General features: G+C 44.1%; 1 protein-coding gene, 1 long non-coding RNA gene and 1 pseudogene across 2 annotated transcripts; 1 reads left to right on the top strand and 2 right to left on the bottom strand.

Moving 5' to 3' along the window:
* Positions 1-639: 639 nt before the first annotated feature.
* On the bottom strand, positions 640-5,180 carry LOC111845845 (aquaporin-1-like; annotated as a pseudogene).
* Positions 5,181-7,002: 1,822 nt separating this feature from the next.
* Positions 7,003-16,557, top strand: LOC111845983 (uncharacterized). Its single transcript, XR_002838785.2, has 2 exons — positions 7,003-7,407; positions 15,672-16,557. It is a non-coding gene; the product is annotated as an uncharacterized lncRNA (long non-coding RNA).
* On the bottom strand, positions 7,678-10,157 carry LOC111845982 (aquaporin-1-like). The gene is made up of 4 exons (XM_023815761.2): positions 9,727-10,157; positions 8,831-8,992; positions 8,539-8,619; positions 7,678-8,378 (listed from the first exon to the last, which is right to left on the bottom strand). The coding sequence occupies exons 1-4, from the start codon at positions 10,090-10,092 to the stop codon at positions 8,199-8,201; spliced, it is 789 nt and encodes a 262-aa protein (XP_023671529.1). The 5' UTR covers positions 10,093-10,157; the 3' UTR covers positions 7,678-8,198.
* Positions 16,558-17,930: the final 1,373 nt, after the last annotated feature.

Genomic DNA, 17,930 nt, shown 5'->3' on the forward strand with positions numbered 1-17,930 from the left:
ATCAAGTTCTGTGCTCATTTGTGCAAATGTGTACCAGAATAAAACTTGTCAATAATTATCATGCTGAAGAGAAGAAGATTTCTAACCACAGCCTTCTGATTCTTTGAGAAGCAAAAACGGTCACTGAGCTTTGGACATAGTGCATGTCTCTGTACAAAATTTATCAATGACATACACTGATTAAAACATTTTGTCTTGGCTATGGCCTTACGTGTCGAGTTCAGAATCATGCCGTAAACATTCAGAACTTTTGTTGGGTTTTCTAGGGGGTTCAAGCTTAACAGGACTAATCACCTACCATCAGCCTTGAAGGGGGCATTAACTAACACAAATATAAAGTTAGTAACCTGATAACTATTAGTTTTCTGTTTACATTTTATCTGATGAACATTTACAGAATTCAAGAAACATTTAGCGCGATATCCATGTGTTTTCTATGGAGAGATAAAAACAAGGGAACCTAAAGCAAAAAGCATTTAAACCTTCGTTAGCTAGATGCGACGTTAGCAGAGTCGTTTAACGGGGGGAAAAAACATAGCAAATAAAGAATTAAACATTAGGGAAAAAAGTAATGATGCGAAGAAGAAAGTTTTTTGTTTTTTTTTGACAGGATTAATTGCCAGGAACCTTCCTGCTGCGTTACGGGGGCGGGGCTCTCGTGTTCCTGCGATTTGAGTAATCTCCATATTTGGGGGACGGCAGGAAGTCGTAATCCAGGACAGCAGCCACTGCCCCTATCAGGGGCTCCAGCCAGTACATCTGAGTAGTGTGTCGAGAGCAGTAAGCTGTAACGGCAAAGGCTGTTTCTCTCATTACAGCGGTGTACCATTTTGAATTGAAACGTGATGAATTCAAGCTACGTTACCCTTTTAGTAAGAACACAGAATTCAGCCTTTTTGTACGTCAACGTCTCTGTGTGCTAAGCTTAATGAATTGCACTAAAATTAATGAATTGAAACATCCAAAACTGACAAACTTGTTGCTGAAATGCGAATTATGTTTTTTTTTTATATATTATTCTTAGGGCTTTTCATTTTAAACACATAAAAGCCCACAAAAAGCTTAGACAACATCAACGCAACGTATACATCAGGCTGTCAGAGAAGGAGGATGTTACAGGGGATTATTAATCATAAAATACTGCATGGAAGGCAGGGTTTATTAAAATTAATCAAGATTACCCAGTGGTTTTGAAAGGATGCCGTAATGACAGCTGGGCCGAACGAGTGGGCGGGGTTTATTCCACACCCAGTGGAGCTGGTCTGTGGAGAAAACAGACATTAGTCTTGGTAGGAATTCACAGGCTTTTTGCAGCTTCAAAAGAGGTAAATTTACTTCACAAGGATCACACAACTCTTTTCACGTATAAGAAGCAGCTGCACGACCACTACTTTTATCAAGGCCATATTTTTGGACAATAGAATAGAATAGAGATACTTTATTAATCCATGTGAGGAAATTCACTCTTTGCCTACCCCATCTTGCTCTCCATGAGACACACAGACACATACACAGGTGAGAGCAGGCTTGGGGGTCGCAGCACAGGGTCAGCCAGCATGCAACCCCCCCAGGGGCTGGAGTTCAAGGGCCTTGCTCAGGGGCCCATGGACACGTGGCTATTCTGCCAAGACCCAAACCGACGACCGTCCAATCAGAGGCACAGAGGCTTAGTCCGCTGTTTGCACAGGCACGGGTACATAGGAAGTATTTGGTTTCCGCTTATCCCATTTTACACACATGCCACATGGCGTGAGACACACAAATTAGCAGGTGAGAGAGCGAAGCTTAGGGCCAGAGCACACGGTCAGCCATTTATCCGGCGCGCCAGAGCGATTTTCAGGCTTGGAGACCTTGCTCAATTGCCAAACAGTGATGCGACTACTCTGGCAATCATCAGATTTGAACAATTGACCTTCTAATAATATAATACGACTGTCATAATCATAATATTATTGGAAATTATGGCTGTTTAGGACACACGCTAATCAACTCTCATCATGTGAAAGAGGGTGAGTTGGCGGGAGAGGCTCCATTCGTACCTCTGGGTGTCATTTGTTAGGTTACGATCATAAACCTTTTGAAATGCATGATGGTCAGGATATGTTAGAGGCCACATTATCCCACAGGAGCACTTACAGACACTGCAGGCAGACTAGTTTAAAAACGATTGTTCACTCACAGCTGTCAGATGTCCCAGGCCCACCGAAAGGCCGACGGCCAGGATGGCAGAGCCCGTGACGTCCCTTCTCCTTTTATCTGTGGTCGCTAGGACACACAGAACCAGCTGGAAGGTGGCCAGAAACTCAATGCCAAAGCCTTGACTTGCCGTGACTTTATTTAGCTGTTGAGGGAGAGGAAAGAGGAAACCGTATATTTTATACTTGCCTAACAGGCAACCAAAAACCTGAGTGTAATGTTAAGAGGACTTGGAAAGGATCCATTTTTGGGAATAGTAGACAAGATTGGAAACAAATTACAGGAGGGCAATTGTTTATGTAGCATAAATTCACATGGAAAGCTTTAGCAATTTGTTAAATTCGGCACTCTTTCCCCAATTGAAAAAGGCTCCTTAGAAATGGTAGCCATGCTTAGTCTAAAACGTTAGAGCCTTTCTGAAGAAATTAGCACCAAACCACACAAAAACCAAGGTTGCCCTGTTGATAATTTCCACATAGGTTCCTGATATTTGACCAAAGCATAACCGCTAAAGAAAATCATCTTAGCGTCATTGCATTTTGAGGTTAAACATTGTAAATACACATAGCTAATTAACCGTGCACAACTGTGATCCATCCTAGTGCATCATTGCCCATCCGTCTTGCGCCACATACAATTCCACTGGCAATAATGGCCCCCGTCATCTAAGCAATCGTGTAGAGAACAGCCCTCAAGATGCTGATCTGGCAGTTGACCACCATCCCCAAGGTAGCCGCTGGATTCAGGGGAGCCCCACTGATGATTCTACGGGGAACACAACCTAGAACCTCAAGGACATAGCGTGCGAAATGTGTGGAATTTCGGCAGGCAACACGGCTCATGATGGCCAGGCCAAAAGCCAGGAACACCTTCACTTCCTGGTCGGGTTCGGTCCTTTGCCGTGATCAGGTCTTCTGCTCTATCTGGTGTCAAATACAGGACTCAGACTAGCCAATAAAGTATTTATAGGGCACTTTTTATAGTGGGAGGAGGTGGTAAATATCCAAAAAAAGGAGAAGCCCTATGGCACTAATGCACAAACTGCTGAGTAAGTTTCAGTTCTTATAAGGACATAGACCTAAGATTGATGTGCTTAGCTTGGCTTGTTGCCAGGCAGACTTCAGGCCTATTTTACGAGGCACTAAAATCCTTCAACCATGAAACTGTGACCCTTAAATATTTGATTACTTTGCTATTATTTCCAGTTCCTGAGGAAGACACAAGAAGTAGCTAACCACTGGATGCCAGTGAGCAGGTTGCCAAGTGTACACTCACACAAACATGATGAGTCCGGATCACTGGCATGCAATTTGGATTTCAGCAATGCTGATTTTCACAAGCGGATACAGGGACAAGGCAGGATGCCACAATTGGCATCTTCTGGACCACTGCCATCGCTGTTTAACCCATTGACAGTGTTGGGGAAGTTACTCACAAAAAGTAATCCATTAGAGACAGAGGTGGAAATTTCAGGTCCAGAGAGTTCAAATCCATTGCAAGGTTTTGTTTCAACCAACCAGTTGATTACTCTGTGACTGTGACTCAACTGGTTCAACTGGTTGGTTGAAACAAAACCTTGGTCTGGATTTGTATGCTTTGGACCTGATCTTTCCACCTCTGTCTGTAATGGATCACTTTTGTGAGTAAATTCCTAAACACTGCCCCCTTAACACCTGCAGTTCAGGCTAGGCAAGCCACCTGAAGCTAAGTAGGTTTGGCTTGGCCAGTACTTGGATGGGAGACCAATTAGGAAAGCTGGGTTGCTGCTGGAAGAGGTGTTGGTGTGGCCAACAGGCTGTGTAAGTTCCAATGCGCCAGGGCAGTGATGGGAAGCACTGTGCTGTCCTTTGGATGAGACGTAAAAACTGAGGTCCTGCCTTTGTGGTCAGAAAAGATCCCTGGGTGTCTTTCAGAAGAGTAGGGGTGGTACCCTGATGTCCTGGCTAAAATTGCCCATTGTGGCCCTATCAGATCGGGCCTCCTAATCCTCCCCTGTATCTGATTGGTGAATTTTCTACTATGTGGTGAGCTGTCGCATCATCCAGGTGGGGGCTACAGAGTGGTGGTGGTTGAAGTGGCCCCCCATTGGTTCCTTGAAGTCTTTTAGGTGTTTGAAAAAGTGCTATATAAATGAAACATTAATTCGTTCAAAAGCTAGGCCAAATGAATGCGCGGGACTGATTCCAGTACAGATGATCTGTGGACAAAGCATTACATTTCATTCACACTTTCAAGTGTCAAAACAGGTAATGTAATTACAGCGGGAAACGATCATGAAAGACATAAAATGCATTTCTGAAACCATAGCCCACCACAGGATACTGGTTACAGTCATCAACGCACATCAAGATGGAAGCTGCTTCATCCCACAGCATGTGTGATATAGAAGGATAACCTGTAAGTTTAACCAACTCACTCAAGGCTAATCCAAGTTTTCTGTCTGAATATAAAAATTGCATAGGGTTAGGGTTAGATGCCTGCGGTCCCATATAGGAGAAGGAGGTATGGAAAAGGAATGGAGGGAAGGAAGGGTGGATGAAACTTAGGGTTGGGGGGGGGGGGGGGGGCAAAGCATTAAGCATATGCCGTCACATGAAGGATTGTGAGATGAGACAGTATTAGAGCAGCCCAGTACTTTCTGATCCCCCTCCGCAGTGCTCAGGAAAGACTCCCATCAAGGTCAATTATGCAATAGTTGCAAGGAGTAACTGAAGGCTACTCATAAGGTTAACTTACTCCATACCTCCATACTCAATGACACTGGCAAAGGCTGCTCCCATCATCCTCTGGGCCACAATGCACAACACAGGTCAGAAGATGCTGATCTGGCAGCTGACCAGTATCCCCAAGCCAACGGCCGGGGTCAGGCGGAACCCACTGACATGCCCCAAACTCTGGACCAAGGTGGCGCTGGCCAGGCCAAAAGCCAGGGGTACCTTCACCTCCTGGTTGGGAGTCGCGCTGCCTGCTGAAATTCCACACATTCCGTACGCTACGTCCTTGAGGTTCTAGGTTGTGTTTCCCGTTAAAAGTGGGTCGTATCATACATTGGCTTTTCCCAAATCGGGTCTGAGGGGGCGGTTGGCGGGGGTGGACATCCCAGAAGATACAGAAATTTCCCAGAAGTTGCATAAGCCCTACACTGATCCATGATTCATTTTCTTACAGTCATAGACATTCACCTGCCATATCAGGTAATTTTGCATATTTTAAAGGTTTGCATATATACTCCCCATAAGTTGGAGGGATGTGATCCTTTGGTCTATGTCATTTCATTGTTTTAACAGACTTGTAATTTACATGTAATTTACATTACTCAATGCACCGTAAAACAAACTTAACCCTGAGTGGCTAACATGTTATCCAATATGAGCTGGTTAGGGAAGTAGATGAGGTCCTGACCTGTTTCTTCTGAAAACACACCTTTAAGCACTGATGTTCCAAAGAAGAACTGCAGAACAGGTTAGGCAGCTAGAGAAAATGCATCGGTTCTAAGCGTCGCATTGCGATTCGCATATTGCATAGAAAGCTATGCATGATGTTGCCGCCAGTGCACTGCATTTTAAAAAGGCACTGCTGCACGCATTTCTCTGCGCTGCGCACTCCCACTGATGACAATGAAAAATGGATACAAACGCATTCCAAAGTGTTTGTATGCATTTTTTTTTTTTACTCTTTCCCCCCACAAACACTAGGGAGAATCACGTACAATCAAAGAAACAACATTAAAAACGTATAAAGACGCACAAGAACGTGAACAAACGCGAGATGAAAACAAAGAAAAATGCATGCGACAAAATAAAAAAACGCAGTACAACACAATGTGTTTCTGCTTCCCTACTATGAACATACCATAATGACTTAAATCTATTAACAAAGTAAGTGTTAAGAAAGAGCTGTGTAGCTCATGTCTGGAAGGTTGTGGGTTCAAATCTCACGGCTGGCAGGGTAATCATATCACCACCGGGCCTTTGAGCGAAGGGGATTCCTTGACCCTGCTCTCTTCCCTTGTATGCCACTCTGCATAAAGGCATCTGCAGAGCAGATATAACATCCACAAGGGATGGATTCTGAAAAAGTGAAAATATATATTATGCACTTTGCAGAGTTACAGTGTGCAGTGCTCCATTTTCACCCCACAAAATTATGTGGTTATGGAAGCTGGTGTCTCTGTCCGTAGCGTTTGATTGTGTGTGAGCCCAGGATTGTCTTGGCGTTCTCTCTTCTGCCTTGCGTCAGGTCTTTGCTGGGATCAGCTCCAGATGCACCGCAACCCTAAACTTAGATAAGCAGTTATGAAAGACAGATGGATGGACTTCCCCCAAAAAGGACATGCTACAGGGTAGGCACAGCATGTATAACATTCAGCTGAACATTCTATTGTTAATTGATTAATTTGTATGGGGGGGATTTTATTATTTGTATGTTATAATTAGGCTGGTTAAATACAGGTGCGCATTTCACTCTGAAAGGCTTATTTCCGTAAGTCATTTTCCTTTTTCTATGTCCTTGGTGTAGCATCACATTTTACAATCTTCGGGAATTTGAATATAGGTGTTTTTCAATCGATAATTTACTGACTTAATGTTCATCTTTGAAAAAAGCGTTTCTATTTACACAGAAAACCTCAAAACGAACTTAGATCAGTAGTACGATAAGTCGTAAAATAACAGCAACCCCGAGGACTTTACTCCGCAGTAAAGTGTCCAGTTCTTTGACTGGCAGGAAAATTATTCTTAGTCATTCAAAATTAAACTCTGCAGTGCTGGTACGGCAAGGCACTAGGAGTGTGAAAAGTATAAAACAATTTGGCCCAGCACATAAGCTGCAAGAGGTCTTTAATCAGCACTTGAGCTGCGTGCCTTTGACAGTGACGCAGAGGCGCTGCTGTGGACTCGTGCACGTGGCGCGACGCCGCATCCCACGCTTACCACTCAGAAATGTTTACGTGCGAAATAATGGGCTTTCGGTGTGGTTTCGCAGCTATTGTGCTTTCTGTAAATCAGAGCGTGTCACTGCCCGGTGTCCCGTTCCAAAGTGCAAGACAAACACCAGCCTCGGCGGAGCGAGGAGGACGCATAGAGCCGGTAATCGGAGGCGGGGATCACGGAACGAACAGCAGGAAGAACAGGAGGCAGAGCCACGGTGGGAGAGTGGGATATGAAGCGATCACAAGTCATGCGACAAAAATGACGTGCGATGCAATTACAGGTAGATGCACCCAAGGCACTGGATACTGGTTTGTGTTCGTTGCTATGAGATATTTTACGGATCAAGGTAAACAAGATATTACCGTTATAATATAGATTATTATTTCACGGGTATCCAGCTCCTTTTTTATGATGAGTGAGCAGCAAGATTTACCCCCTGTCCAGTTTTGTCCCTCCCAGGACTGACTGTGGCGGTTTTGCAGTAATTGACTGGATCATTGCAAAAATTTCCGAAAAAATTATCCCCAGTAAACAAAGGCAGACACAGGTATCTGGTGGAAATGCCCCAGTACGTGGGGACTGTGACGATGGGTGTTTTATTTATCAAAAAGGGGAACAGAACAAAATGGTGCACACATGATACAAATATATATTTAAAATGCAAATCATACACATATACAAAAAAAGAGCAATTTTGTTTTTTTTTTAAAAAAAATCTATAATACTGACGTTAAAGACCAAGGAGGCATCAAGTTCCTGTCAAGTTTTTAAAAAATGTGCACTCACAACATGCAATATTTGTTTCACTACTGAATAGTTGGGTAAAGAAAAAATATAATATACAATAAGAAAAATACAAAAAGAAAGTGTTACTCTGAATTAGGCTGTAATGGGACTTGGATCTGACAGAGTAATTGGATTGTCCTTTACTCGTCTATATCTCAAAATATGGATTCATTAAAATCTATTTTTAACTGGAGTGAAGACTTTACAAGCAGATAGGCAAGCATCGGCTCATCGGGTCGGGTTTCTGTACAAGGGGGGCAGGGGTGGGGTAGGGGTCCCCACTCGTCATTTTGATGACATCTCCACCGCTGGGGGGTCCCCTGCTCCGTTGACGTCATAATCCCCTTCAGGCCCACTGACCAGAACCTTTATGCGCTCAGGGAAGTCGTCGAATTTCGGGTACAGTAGGAACTCGTATAAGAGTGCGGCCGCGACACCCCCGCACATTGGACCCACCCAGTACACCTGGAAAACAAAGATTTATTCTTAATTCCCAGAATCCCTGTTTTTCTTTTTTGGAAACACATTTGTGCTTCCCAGGAGATGTTGTCCAGTGTGGCAGATGTGAAATTAAAATTTAATGTACAATGAATTAATTGCAATAGTTGCCACGGTTCTGACTTACCCAGTGGTTATCAAAGTTGCCAGTAATTACAGCCGGCCCAAATGAGCGGGCTGGGTTGATACCGCACCCTGTGTAGCTGATCTGTGGGCAGAAAGATGCGTTATTAGATTCAAAAGCTACCCAGTATATTCACAAGAATAGACCCTTGTATTTGTGTAGAATATACATATTTATCATCGACATCATCATTTATGTCAGTCTGTGTCCTTGCTATTCAGCAAACAACTGCAGAATATGTAGTCGCTTTTTAGACCTCTAAACTCCTAAAGTTTGGACATGTGAGTGTACTCACAGCTGCAAGGTGGCCTAGGCAGACTGACAGGCCGATGGCCAAGGGGGCGGAGCCCATGACATCACGGCGTCTTTTATCTGTGGTTGCTATGACACACAGGACCAGCTGGAAGGTGGCCAGGAGCTCGATGCCAACGCCTTGACTCGCAGAGATGTTATTTAGCTGTATAAGAGAGTGACAGAAAACAACAGTTGCCATTTAGCATTAGTGGGGATATAAAATTGCTTTGTATGTAACCTACTGATCACCTCACAAATTTAACCCAGTATTACCAAGTGGTTGGTAGTATAATTTTCTCCTATTGCTACAAAAATTTTTTTAATGACACTCGTGTCTCCTAATTAAACGATTTAAATGCAAGTAAAAGCATGCAAAGTAATAACACTATATTTTCATTAAAAAGGTAAAGGTTTCATATTGAACTGAAATAAATGTAGACCAACTCATGTTGATGTCATATTATTATATTATTTTAGCAAGTTATTAGGAGGAGTTGGCAGTTGAATGCTGGAGTTTGTGGTGGGTGGTCTACACTGATAACACTGGAAGGTGTCAAAACAACCAGCGACTACTTGGGGGTGATCAAAACAACAACAATAACAACACACGCTTATTCATGAGCTTCTGAATTTACAGGCACGCAACGTTTGCGTTTCCACAGTTATAAACAGCTCCATTCTGTTCAAGGCTGTATGGACTGGCTCAGGAAGCGGCTTTATTTGGGCAGTCTGGTAGCAGAAAGGTGACCTATTAAAAAGGGGTCAGGCTGAATGTCAGACGTCACTACGCCGACAGAGAGAAAGCGCTCGGGAATTCCGTCGCCTGCTCCTTCAAACGTCACCCGAGTCACTCAGAGGCGGGGAGGGGGGGGGGTTGAAGCGGGAAGGGTTACTTACCTCGTTGAGCCCCAGCGCGTCAGTGCCGTTCGGCCTCACTCCAAGCACGATGCCGCTGGCGACGGCGGCCCCCAGCATCTGTGCCGCGATGTACATCACCGCCTTGAAGACGCTGATCTGGCAGCTGGCCAGCATCCCCAGAGTGACGGCCGGGTTCAGGTGGGCCCCGCTGATGTGGCCCAAACTCTGGGCCAGGGTGGCGATGGCCAGCCCGAAAGCCAGGGACACCTTCACCTCCTTGCCTGAACTGGCGTCGTTCGGGTTCCCGAGGGCGGAGGAAATGCTGAGGACTATGAAGAGGGTCATGCCCACCAGTTCGGCCAACACGGCCCTCCAGAACGCCTTGCACTTGAACTCCCTCTTCATGGTTGGGCCTGTGGTGGTCCTCTCTCGTATCTACTCACCACTTCTAACCCAAGATGCTTTTATATGTTTCAGCTGATACTAGAAGGAGGCGGGCTCTGTCACAGTGAAAAGGAAGGGCATGGCCAATTCATTCGAAATCCTGAAGTTTCCTCCTCTCTCTTTCTTTCTCTCCCTCTCTCTCTCCCTCCCTCCCTTTTCTGTTGATACGCCATCAGGGCTGACAGGATGCTGTTTCTTTCCTCTCTGTTCCCCTCCGGATTTGCCAAAGCCACACATGAACCACTAAACCGTTTCAAACCTATCACCGCAGTATTAACTCTCCGTAGGTTCAAAATCCCACGTGGGGGTGAATATTGTCCCTTGGCCCATAATATCTCAGCTAATTCGTGAGAAAATATCTCTGAGGTGTGGATGTCTTGCTAGTCAAATATCTCAGACCAACAACAAAAATATTGAGTATTTTCCTTTTGAAATCTACTTTTTATTTCTTCCTCATTGTATGTAATTTCTATAAACTGTAAGTTTAAAATGCAACTTTCAAAAAAAAAAAAAACATTTTCTGCTGCATAGTTATTAATATATGACTTCTTGTGTTAAACTGTATGTTTTGTTATCTTTACCCCCATGAAAAATTGTTCAAAATCAATAAATACATTGGGGGGAAAAATGCAGTTTTCAGCAGCTTCCTTTCTAACTGTCCTGGAGTCCATTACATCTGCTTGGACCGAAATCTTCACGTCACGCAGGCTAAAAGTGGCCACTCGCCACGATTTCATTCCTTGCCCCATAAGCCTTTGCACTTCTTCTGATGGCCGTATTTTCAAAAGGGAAGCAGACACTTTATTTGATTAACAGTCCAAACAAGAAATGCTTTTGCACTCTTTGGGCTGATCACTCCTCAAGTTCATTCTGCAGATGAAATCCCTGTGCAGTATATATGATCAATTTAGAGATCTCTTCACTCTATAAAAGACTCGCTCGGGATATCCCTTCAATTTATAGAGTATAATCACTTTAGAGATGCCTTCACTGTAGAAGTAAAATCACACTGTACAGTGTTACATCACTGTACCGATGTCCCTAAAACTGCTGAGATGTGTTTTTTCACTCTTTGAGTTTGCAATAACCCCCCGACAACCATCTTAAACCTTTCTAATGTTTAATATTTTGCATGGGATCTAAAAGCATTTTATTAGTAATTAAACGTTTGAGATGCTATGCCCTCTGGGTACTTGAGCTGTAACTTTCATTTAAATAATAATCATTCTTACATCAGCTTTTAAATCCACGCTGAGAGAACAACTGAAACTGCCCAATAGTTCAGAATGTTTACAAGTTTTTGGGTGACAGTCCATGTTTAGATACAGAAAATCTCTTCTTTCATTTGCACTAAGATTGGGGTTCCTGCTCTCCCTGTGTTCCATGAATATGCACCAGACTAATGTAAAATGACAAAAACGGGGCAAATTAGCTTTTTAAGGTATAAATAATAATAATAATAATAATAGATTTAATTTATAACGCACTTTACATTTAAAATAAATCTCAAAGTGCCACAAAATGAGTCATAAAGTATGTAAGCATATTTGCTGTGCAAATAAATACCGCGGTAATGTACACATATGAACGACCTCATGAAGAGCGAGCTGTTCTTTAGAGATCTAGCAGTTCACCCCCCCCCCCTTGCCATCACCCCAGCACCCCCCCCACCCCCCCCGCCACCCCGCTGCCTCTCTCAGAAACACCTCATAGTATGCATCAAAGCCTTGTCCCCCTCTTTTGTTAGTTGTCATCAATGGATAAAATAAAAGCCCCCCCCCATCCTGATTTGAATTTGGGAACCGGGTCCAAGTCACAGATTTTAGTTTGTAAAAAACAGGGGGCATTCCGCCATAGCCGTGCTTAGCAACCCATCAACAAGTCCATCTGCCCCCCCCACGCCCCCACCCTCAGCCTATGCAGGATGGCTGAGTGACACCTAAAACAAGACATGATCCCACGATGCCTCATATGAATGTGAGAACTGACCCTGATATTGGATATTTTATAACCGTTTCTATTCCTGGCGTCGTTAATTGGCAGATTAAATGTAGATTCGGACGTATTTCTCTGCCTGTTTGTGCGCAGATTAGTAATTTGTATTCCTGGGGAGACGCGTGCAGTCATTTGCTTGGAGAGACTCACGCTTAGAAGTGCTTTTCCTGAGTGTGACCGTACGGGGGCGTCCATGCTCAGATGCAAGAGGACACTCCTTTTGTAAATCGGAAGGCAGAAGCAGCGTTTAATCGATTCCGCCAGCCCCGTAAGGTGAGGGACACTGGATGGTAGGATGAAACTCAGCATTATAGTCGTTACTTTTGGTTTATAGTAACTGGTTTGGCAGGGGGCTCATTAAAAACGAAGAACCTGCCCACCACCCCCCCCCCCCCCCCAGCCTATTTGTGGGTAAGCTCGTGTGAATAGTGCATATGTCAGGGAATGACTTGAGATACGGACGTGTAAACAGTGCAGGTTCAGCCTGCAAAGGGGTCAGAGTAGCAAGTCGAAGGAATGTGTGTATCGTGACAGTGTGAGCAGAGCGAAAATAGCCATAGCAACCATTTACAGAAAGGCAAAGATTTTCCTAATCTGTGGCATACGACCGAGGGCGCCGGAGGGGGGTGAACTCCGTAAACGGCGCCTGATTTGCCAATCCCTGGGGCCTGCCCCGGAGCAAGCCTTCAATGGGCCTTATCCCAGAGGCGTCCATCGAGTTACAGTAATCTCGTCGATAATGGCTTCGTCCCAGACTCCTCGCTTTTGTCTGGACGATAAATGAGCCCGGGTGGGCAGAGGAGAACATTCCAGAAAGGAGGAACCCATGAAATTACATGTGACAGGATGGACCCTCTCTCTGCTAATTGCTCGAACTAATTTAATTGGTCCGAGGTTCGGTGAGAAAAAAATAAATAAACAAAAAAAAACCACGTGTTCATATCATCAAGAAATCGTTTGTTAACAGAGACAGATTCCCATGACACAGTGAACCCGTAACTAACTGTAAAATAACTGCAGATAAGAGAGCTATCGTAAAACAAATTATAATGAGTCCTACTGATCTAGTTGTTACTGATGTATTTGTTAGTGTGTCCTCTGCATGCTGAAAGGGAGGCAGCTCTAGAGGCTGAGATGGGCGGCCGAGGCCGAGAGAGAGACTGGATGGGAGTGTAGAAGGGATGGATGTGACTGATGCCCTTGAACCTTCATGCCTATGCATGGCATTGCAATGTGCATGTGCGCCTTGACGAGGCCCCCACTAGCGAGAGCTAGTCTTCATCAATGGGGTCCATTCAGCAGCATGAGGTGGCTGAGGTGGTGGTGGGGGGGGGGTGCCTGTCATCCCATTGTTACGGACCCAACGACCTTCCCCCTAACAAAAAAATAAACCAAAACAACAGACCAGGACAGCAAAGGCTTGCTGGGGGTGGCTCTCGTCACACACTCCTGCCTGGCTTACGCTGTCCCACGAGCAGCACATCTTCAAACACCCATTTTTATCTAGCTACAAATAAAACATTAAAAAATAAAAATAAACAAAAATAAATCTTTGATGTGTGTTGAATAAAAAGAGGCACGTTTTCATTTAAACGATTTAAAAGACTAATGAATTCATTCTTTCTGTAGACATTTTTAAAAGTGTTCGGGGCATCATGACGGCTAAATGAACGCAAATATTATAGGAAGAATCCAAAGACAAACGCAAACTCTGAAATGAAAGGCAAGCCGACAAGAAATGAAAAAAGGAAATTCTACCAAGATTAGGCTTACCTTATTTAAACCACAGGCTATATTTGTCTTTTGTTTACTATCACGATGAAGTCACTGCTGTTTGAAGGGATATTTCTGGATGGTTGTGAGAAGCCTTTGGGTTTTTTTAATTGTATAACTGTGGCCTTTGTAAACAACGCTTCTCTTTTGACCTACATGTAAGGTGTCTATGAGATTCAAGTGTTGCTGTTATCAGCAGGGTCATGGGGCGGGGAGGGGGGGCGGTGCGGTTAGGGGCTCTAAAATCTACTGGTTTCCAGGAATTTCTGTGTTAAAGTCTGTAAAAATATTATACATCTAAAGATCCAATTGTGGTTATTGCGGCCTCCAACTACATGATCCGCGATTAAACATATTTACAGGATCAGAACAGATGAAACGGGGTAGAAGAAAGAAAATCCAGGCTGAAACCAACACTGCAGTATGAGTTATGTCAGCAGATTCTCCCCAGGCATGGAAGCTATGAGATGTCATCCCACCAGGGAGATAGCCAGCGTATTCTGGACACTGCTGTAGAAGGACGAACGTTTACAACAAGCCAGGTGTTGCTTCCACTACATGTGCACATTAAGGTTAGCAACCACAAGAAGCTCGTTAATCAAGACAACCACAGCATTCAGATAGAGCAACAGAAACATCATCACTCCAAATTAATATGTTCACTGCATTGGGTACCTAGTATATCGTATATCTTTCTTTTATAAAGTATATATAATATAATAACATATTTCATATTTGTCCCTGTGGTGGACTGGCGGCTTGCCCAGGGTGTATCCTGCCTCTCGCCCGATGATGCTGAGATTGGCTCCAACTTCCCCGCGACCCAGATGGATAAAGCATATAGATGATTGATTTCATATTTGTTGGTACTGTGAAAGTGAGCATTTAAACTCTACAAAAAAACATCATAAATATTGCCCTCTTCAGGACAGTTGTTGTGAATAAATTTGAAAAGCCAATTGTTCTCAAATGAATTATATATCTTGTCATGTTATTAATATGCGTAACATATCTTCAGACTTTAGCATAGAAATTCCTGGAGGAATTCGATGTTCTGAGGATTTCCTCCTCCATCTTTCTTGCCACATGTTTACAAAACATCCTTGATCTTGCCTTTGGTGTGTTAGCTCAACACAGGAAGTTGTAACAATTCTGATGGTTTTTTTTAATGGTATCTTTTGCTTATCTGACTTCCACTAAGGGATTGTAATTAGTCGGCCATGGTGTGAACTGTTTTTTTTTCTTTTTCTTGACTGCAATGGGACTTCCTCTGATGGGTCGTGCATAGCACAAATGATAGGAAGAAAGAGAAAAGGAGACATGTTGAGCTTGAAAGTGCCGTTAGCAGGGGAGGATGATGCTGGCAGGAAATGACAAGGATGCAGTAAGGATGTCTAGAGGACATAAAATCCCATAAAGTGCTCTTTTCAGTTGAAGTCTATCTGATTGGACATGGCTTGTGTATTTTAGATGCTCTAAATTGGATTTTCTGATATCAAATGAATAGCCAATGTGGGAACGTTATTGTGTTTGGATTAATGTGAGAGAGCCTGTTGGCTAACAATTGGTTTAGAATAATTCTTTGAGTTTTGCTATGCAGTTTAGTAATATGTCTGTATCAGTAATTGTAGGAGTTTAGAGATACTGTATGTCTGTATTCACTGGCTGTGAATGGACAGTGAAAGTGGGAAATTCCCATTAACTGTGATGACAGTGGGGATGAGGAGTAGCCAGTTGCCGGGGGTAACTGAAGGTTTTCTTTGGGGTTTTAGTTCATGGATCAACGGCGGAAACCCTCTGATCAATCAGAATGCTGAGGAGCAAATGTTGAGTTCTCATGAACATGCTGCCAGAGACCAAGGATTGTGCTCTTAGCCCTGCTGGCCCATAACGGCCCACTGGAACTGCAGTCACACGGACGCCAGTGATGGACCTCCATCGATCATTCGCCTGATGTCATGTGCCCCGGAGCCTGGGGACCCTCCAGGAAGCCGCCTTGCCCATTTCCACTCAGCGGACGCCACCTCGAACGTCACTGCATGTACTCGACCCGAGATCTGCTCCATTATCGCCCCCGCCCCCCTTTGTTCCTTTATGACTAAGGGGGGCACTGAGTGAATATTCCTCCCAACACGAACCACCAGTACAAGAAACCCAACTGAATGGCTTAGCTGGAGATCAGGCATAGCTGTGACAGCCGTTACACACGATGGACCCCCCCCCCCTCTTCGCTTTCGACGCTGGGGCTCTGTGGCCAGCGTATGTGACGGCTCATCTGGAGAACATGTTCTGCTGCGATCGGACTCCACGTACTACAGAGGCTTGACGGGTGTCGTGGGGCAGCTTGAATGACTGGCCCTTACTTGAACCTTATTCCGTGACCATCAGTAAAGCACCATGAAGTTACCTGAGGGATGTTTCTGCAAACTTGGCAAATTTCTTTAAATGTTTAAATGGCTGCTTTGGGTGCCTTTTGCACTTAAATCCCAAATTCTTGTGGAAATCACGGTTCACCAAAAAAGGCAAATCCAAATTTTTGGCCTTTTGAACATGCTCTTGGGGGGAATACAATTCCTTTTGCTCACGCGTTCTTGCAAAGTCATGTGACCTTTCTTTGCCCTCTTCTGCGGCTCAGGCCTATTAAACTGCTTCCATATCTATTGTTTTTTTTGTCTTTTTTTCTCTTGTGAAAGTTGAAGTTAAACCTTTTTTACTGCTTGCAATAGCCGAATTATTTTCCTCAGCCCTTTTCCGGAATTTCTGCCGAGGAAGCTGACGTCTCGGCCCTGCCCTGTTTACTCCTGTCGGTCCCTTGTCGCTGCCGTGGTCGACGAGGGCCAGAGCCGCCGTGGACAGCTGCACAAACACTAGCGGGAGATAATGGCCGACAGGAGGGTAAATCAGTCTGGGACTAAAAAAGATCGTGGTTGGGAGAAGGGAGAAGGTCAATGTAAACATTTTACGCAGTGTAGGTCAGCAGATGGGGGTGACCAGGAGGGCCAATTCTGTTAAATCACTGGCAAAATGCAGTGGTTAGGATGCACTACCTAATGAACACTGCATTTTGAGTTGAGTACAACTGCTTGTTAAGCATATAATAATAATAATAATAATAATAATAATAATAATAATATCTCTGCGCTAGAGTTGGTTCCACAACCTGGCTTAATCCCTGCTTGAGCTGACGGACCGCTGAAGCCATGTAATGTTTTTGTGAGCGTCACAAAGTAGCACGTGAGTTTCTTATTACGAACCATTGTGTTTAACTAATTTTTTTTATGTTATGGCAATCTCTTCGAAAGTACAGGTTGTCTGTAAATCAGACGTACTTAACCTAGGGACTGCCTGTACTGCAGTGAGTTGATGCCCGATCCTGGGTTATTTCCTGCCTTGTGCCCATTGTGCCAATCCGTGATGGGATTTGAAGACCCACGGCCCAGAAATGGGGCAAGCGATATACAAAATGAATGAATGAATGAATGAATAAAAATAGTAATACTAAGGAATATGTAGTGTAGGCCTTGTTTATGTAGAGTGATACACTGCTGCACCTGTAATGTTGTGTTTAGACCAAGCAGGGGAAAATTGCTCAGGGCTCAGGCTCAGTGTTGAGCTTAGCTCAGAGCTGAGGCTCAATGTTCAGCTGAGCTCGGTCCCGTCTGGACTCTAGCTTCTGGGTTTCCGGGCCTTTTTCTGTCCTCCATAGATTGTGGTTCTGTTAGCCAGCAGTTTTATGTTCTGCGTGGGATGGCCCAGTTTGGAGCATTGGTACTTTGGTCGCTGGTACTTTCTCAGTCGAGATATAAAATAAATTTAATTCCACTGAGTGCTGATTGATGAAAGCAGGGGACCACATATTCCAGGAACAACACAATTGTCTTTGTAAACAGGGAGAGATACTTTTTCCTTCCTGCGTTTTCTGAACGCTCCTTTAGGTGACTCATGATGAATAATGCATACACAGCGCCCTATAAACTCACTGTTCTGCCAATACTTTGTATTGTTTATTGTAATAACTCAACAAAAGGAAT

Source organism: Paramormyrops kingsleyae, chromosome 4, assembly GCF_048594095.1.
Source record: "Paramormyrops kingsleyae isolate MSU_618 chromosome 4, PKINGS_0.4, whole genome shotgun sequence".
NCBI lineage: Eukaryota > Metazoa > Chordata > Actinopteri > Osteoglossiformes > Mormyridae > Paramormyrops > Paramormyrops kingsleyae.

Bases quoted from the DNA above. Each gene is read 5' to 3' on its own strand.
- LOC111845982 (XM_023815761.2), bottom strand. From the start codon at position 10,092: ATGAAGAGGGAGTTCAAGTGCAAGGCGTTCTGGAGGGCCGTGTTGGCC. The intron at 8,620-8,830 runs GTGAGTACACTC...TTCTGCCCACAG, and splicing joins GCCTAGGCCACCTTGCAGCT to ATCAGCTACACAGGGTGCGG. The intron at 8,379-8,538 runs GTAAGTCAGAAC...TTTGTTTTCCAG, and splicing joins GCAACTTTGATAACCACTGG to GTGTACTGGGTGGGTCCAAT.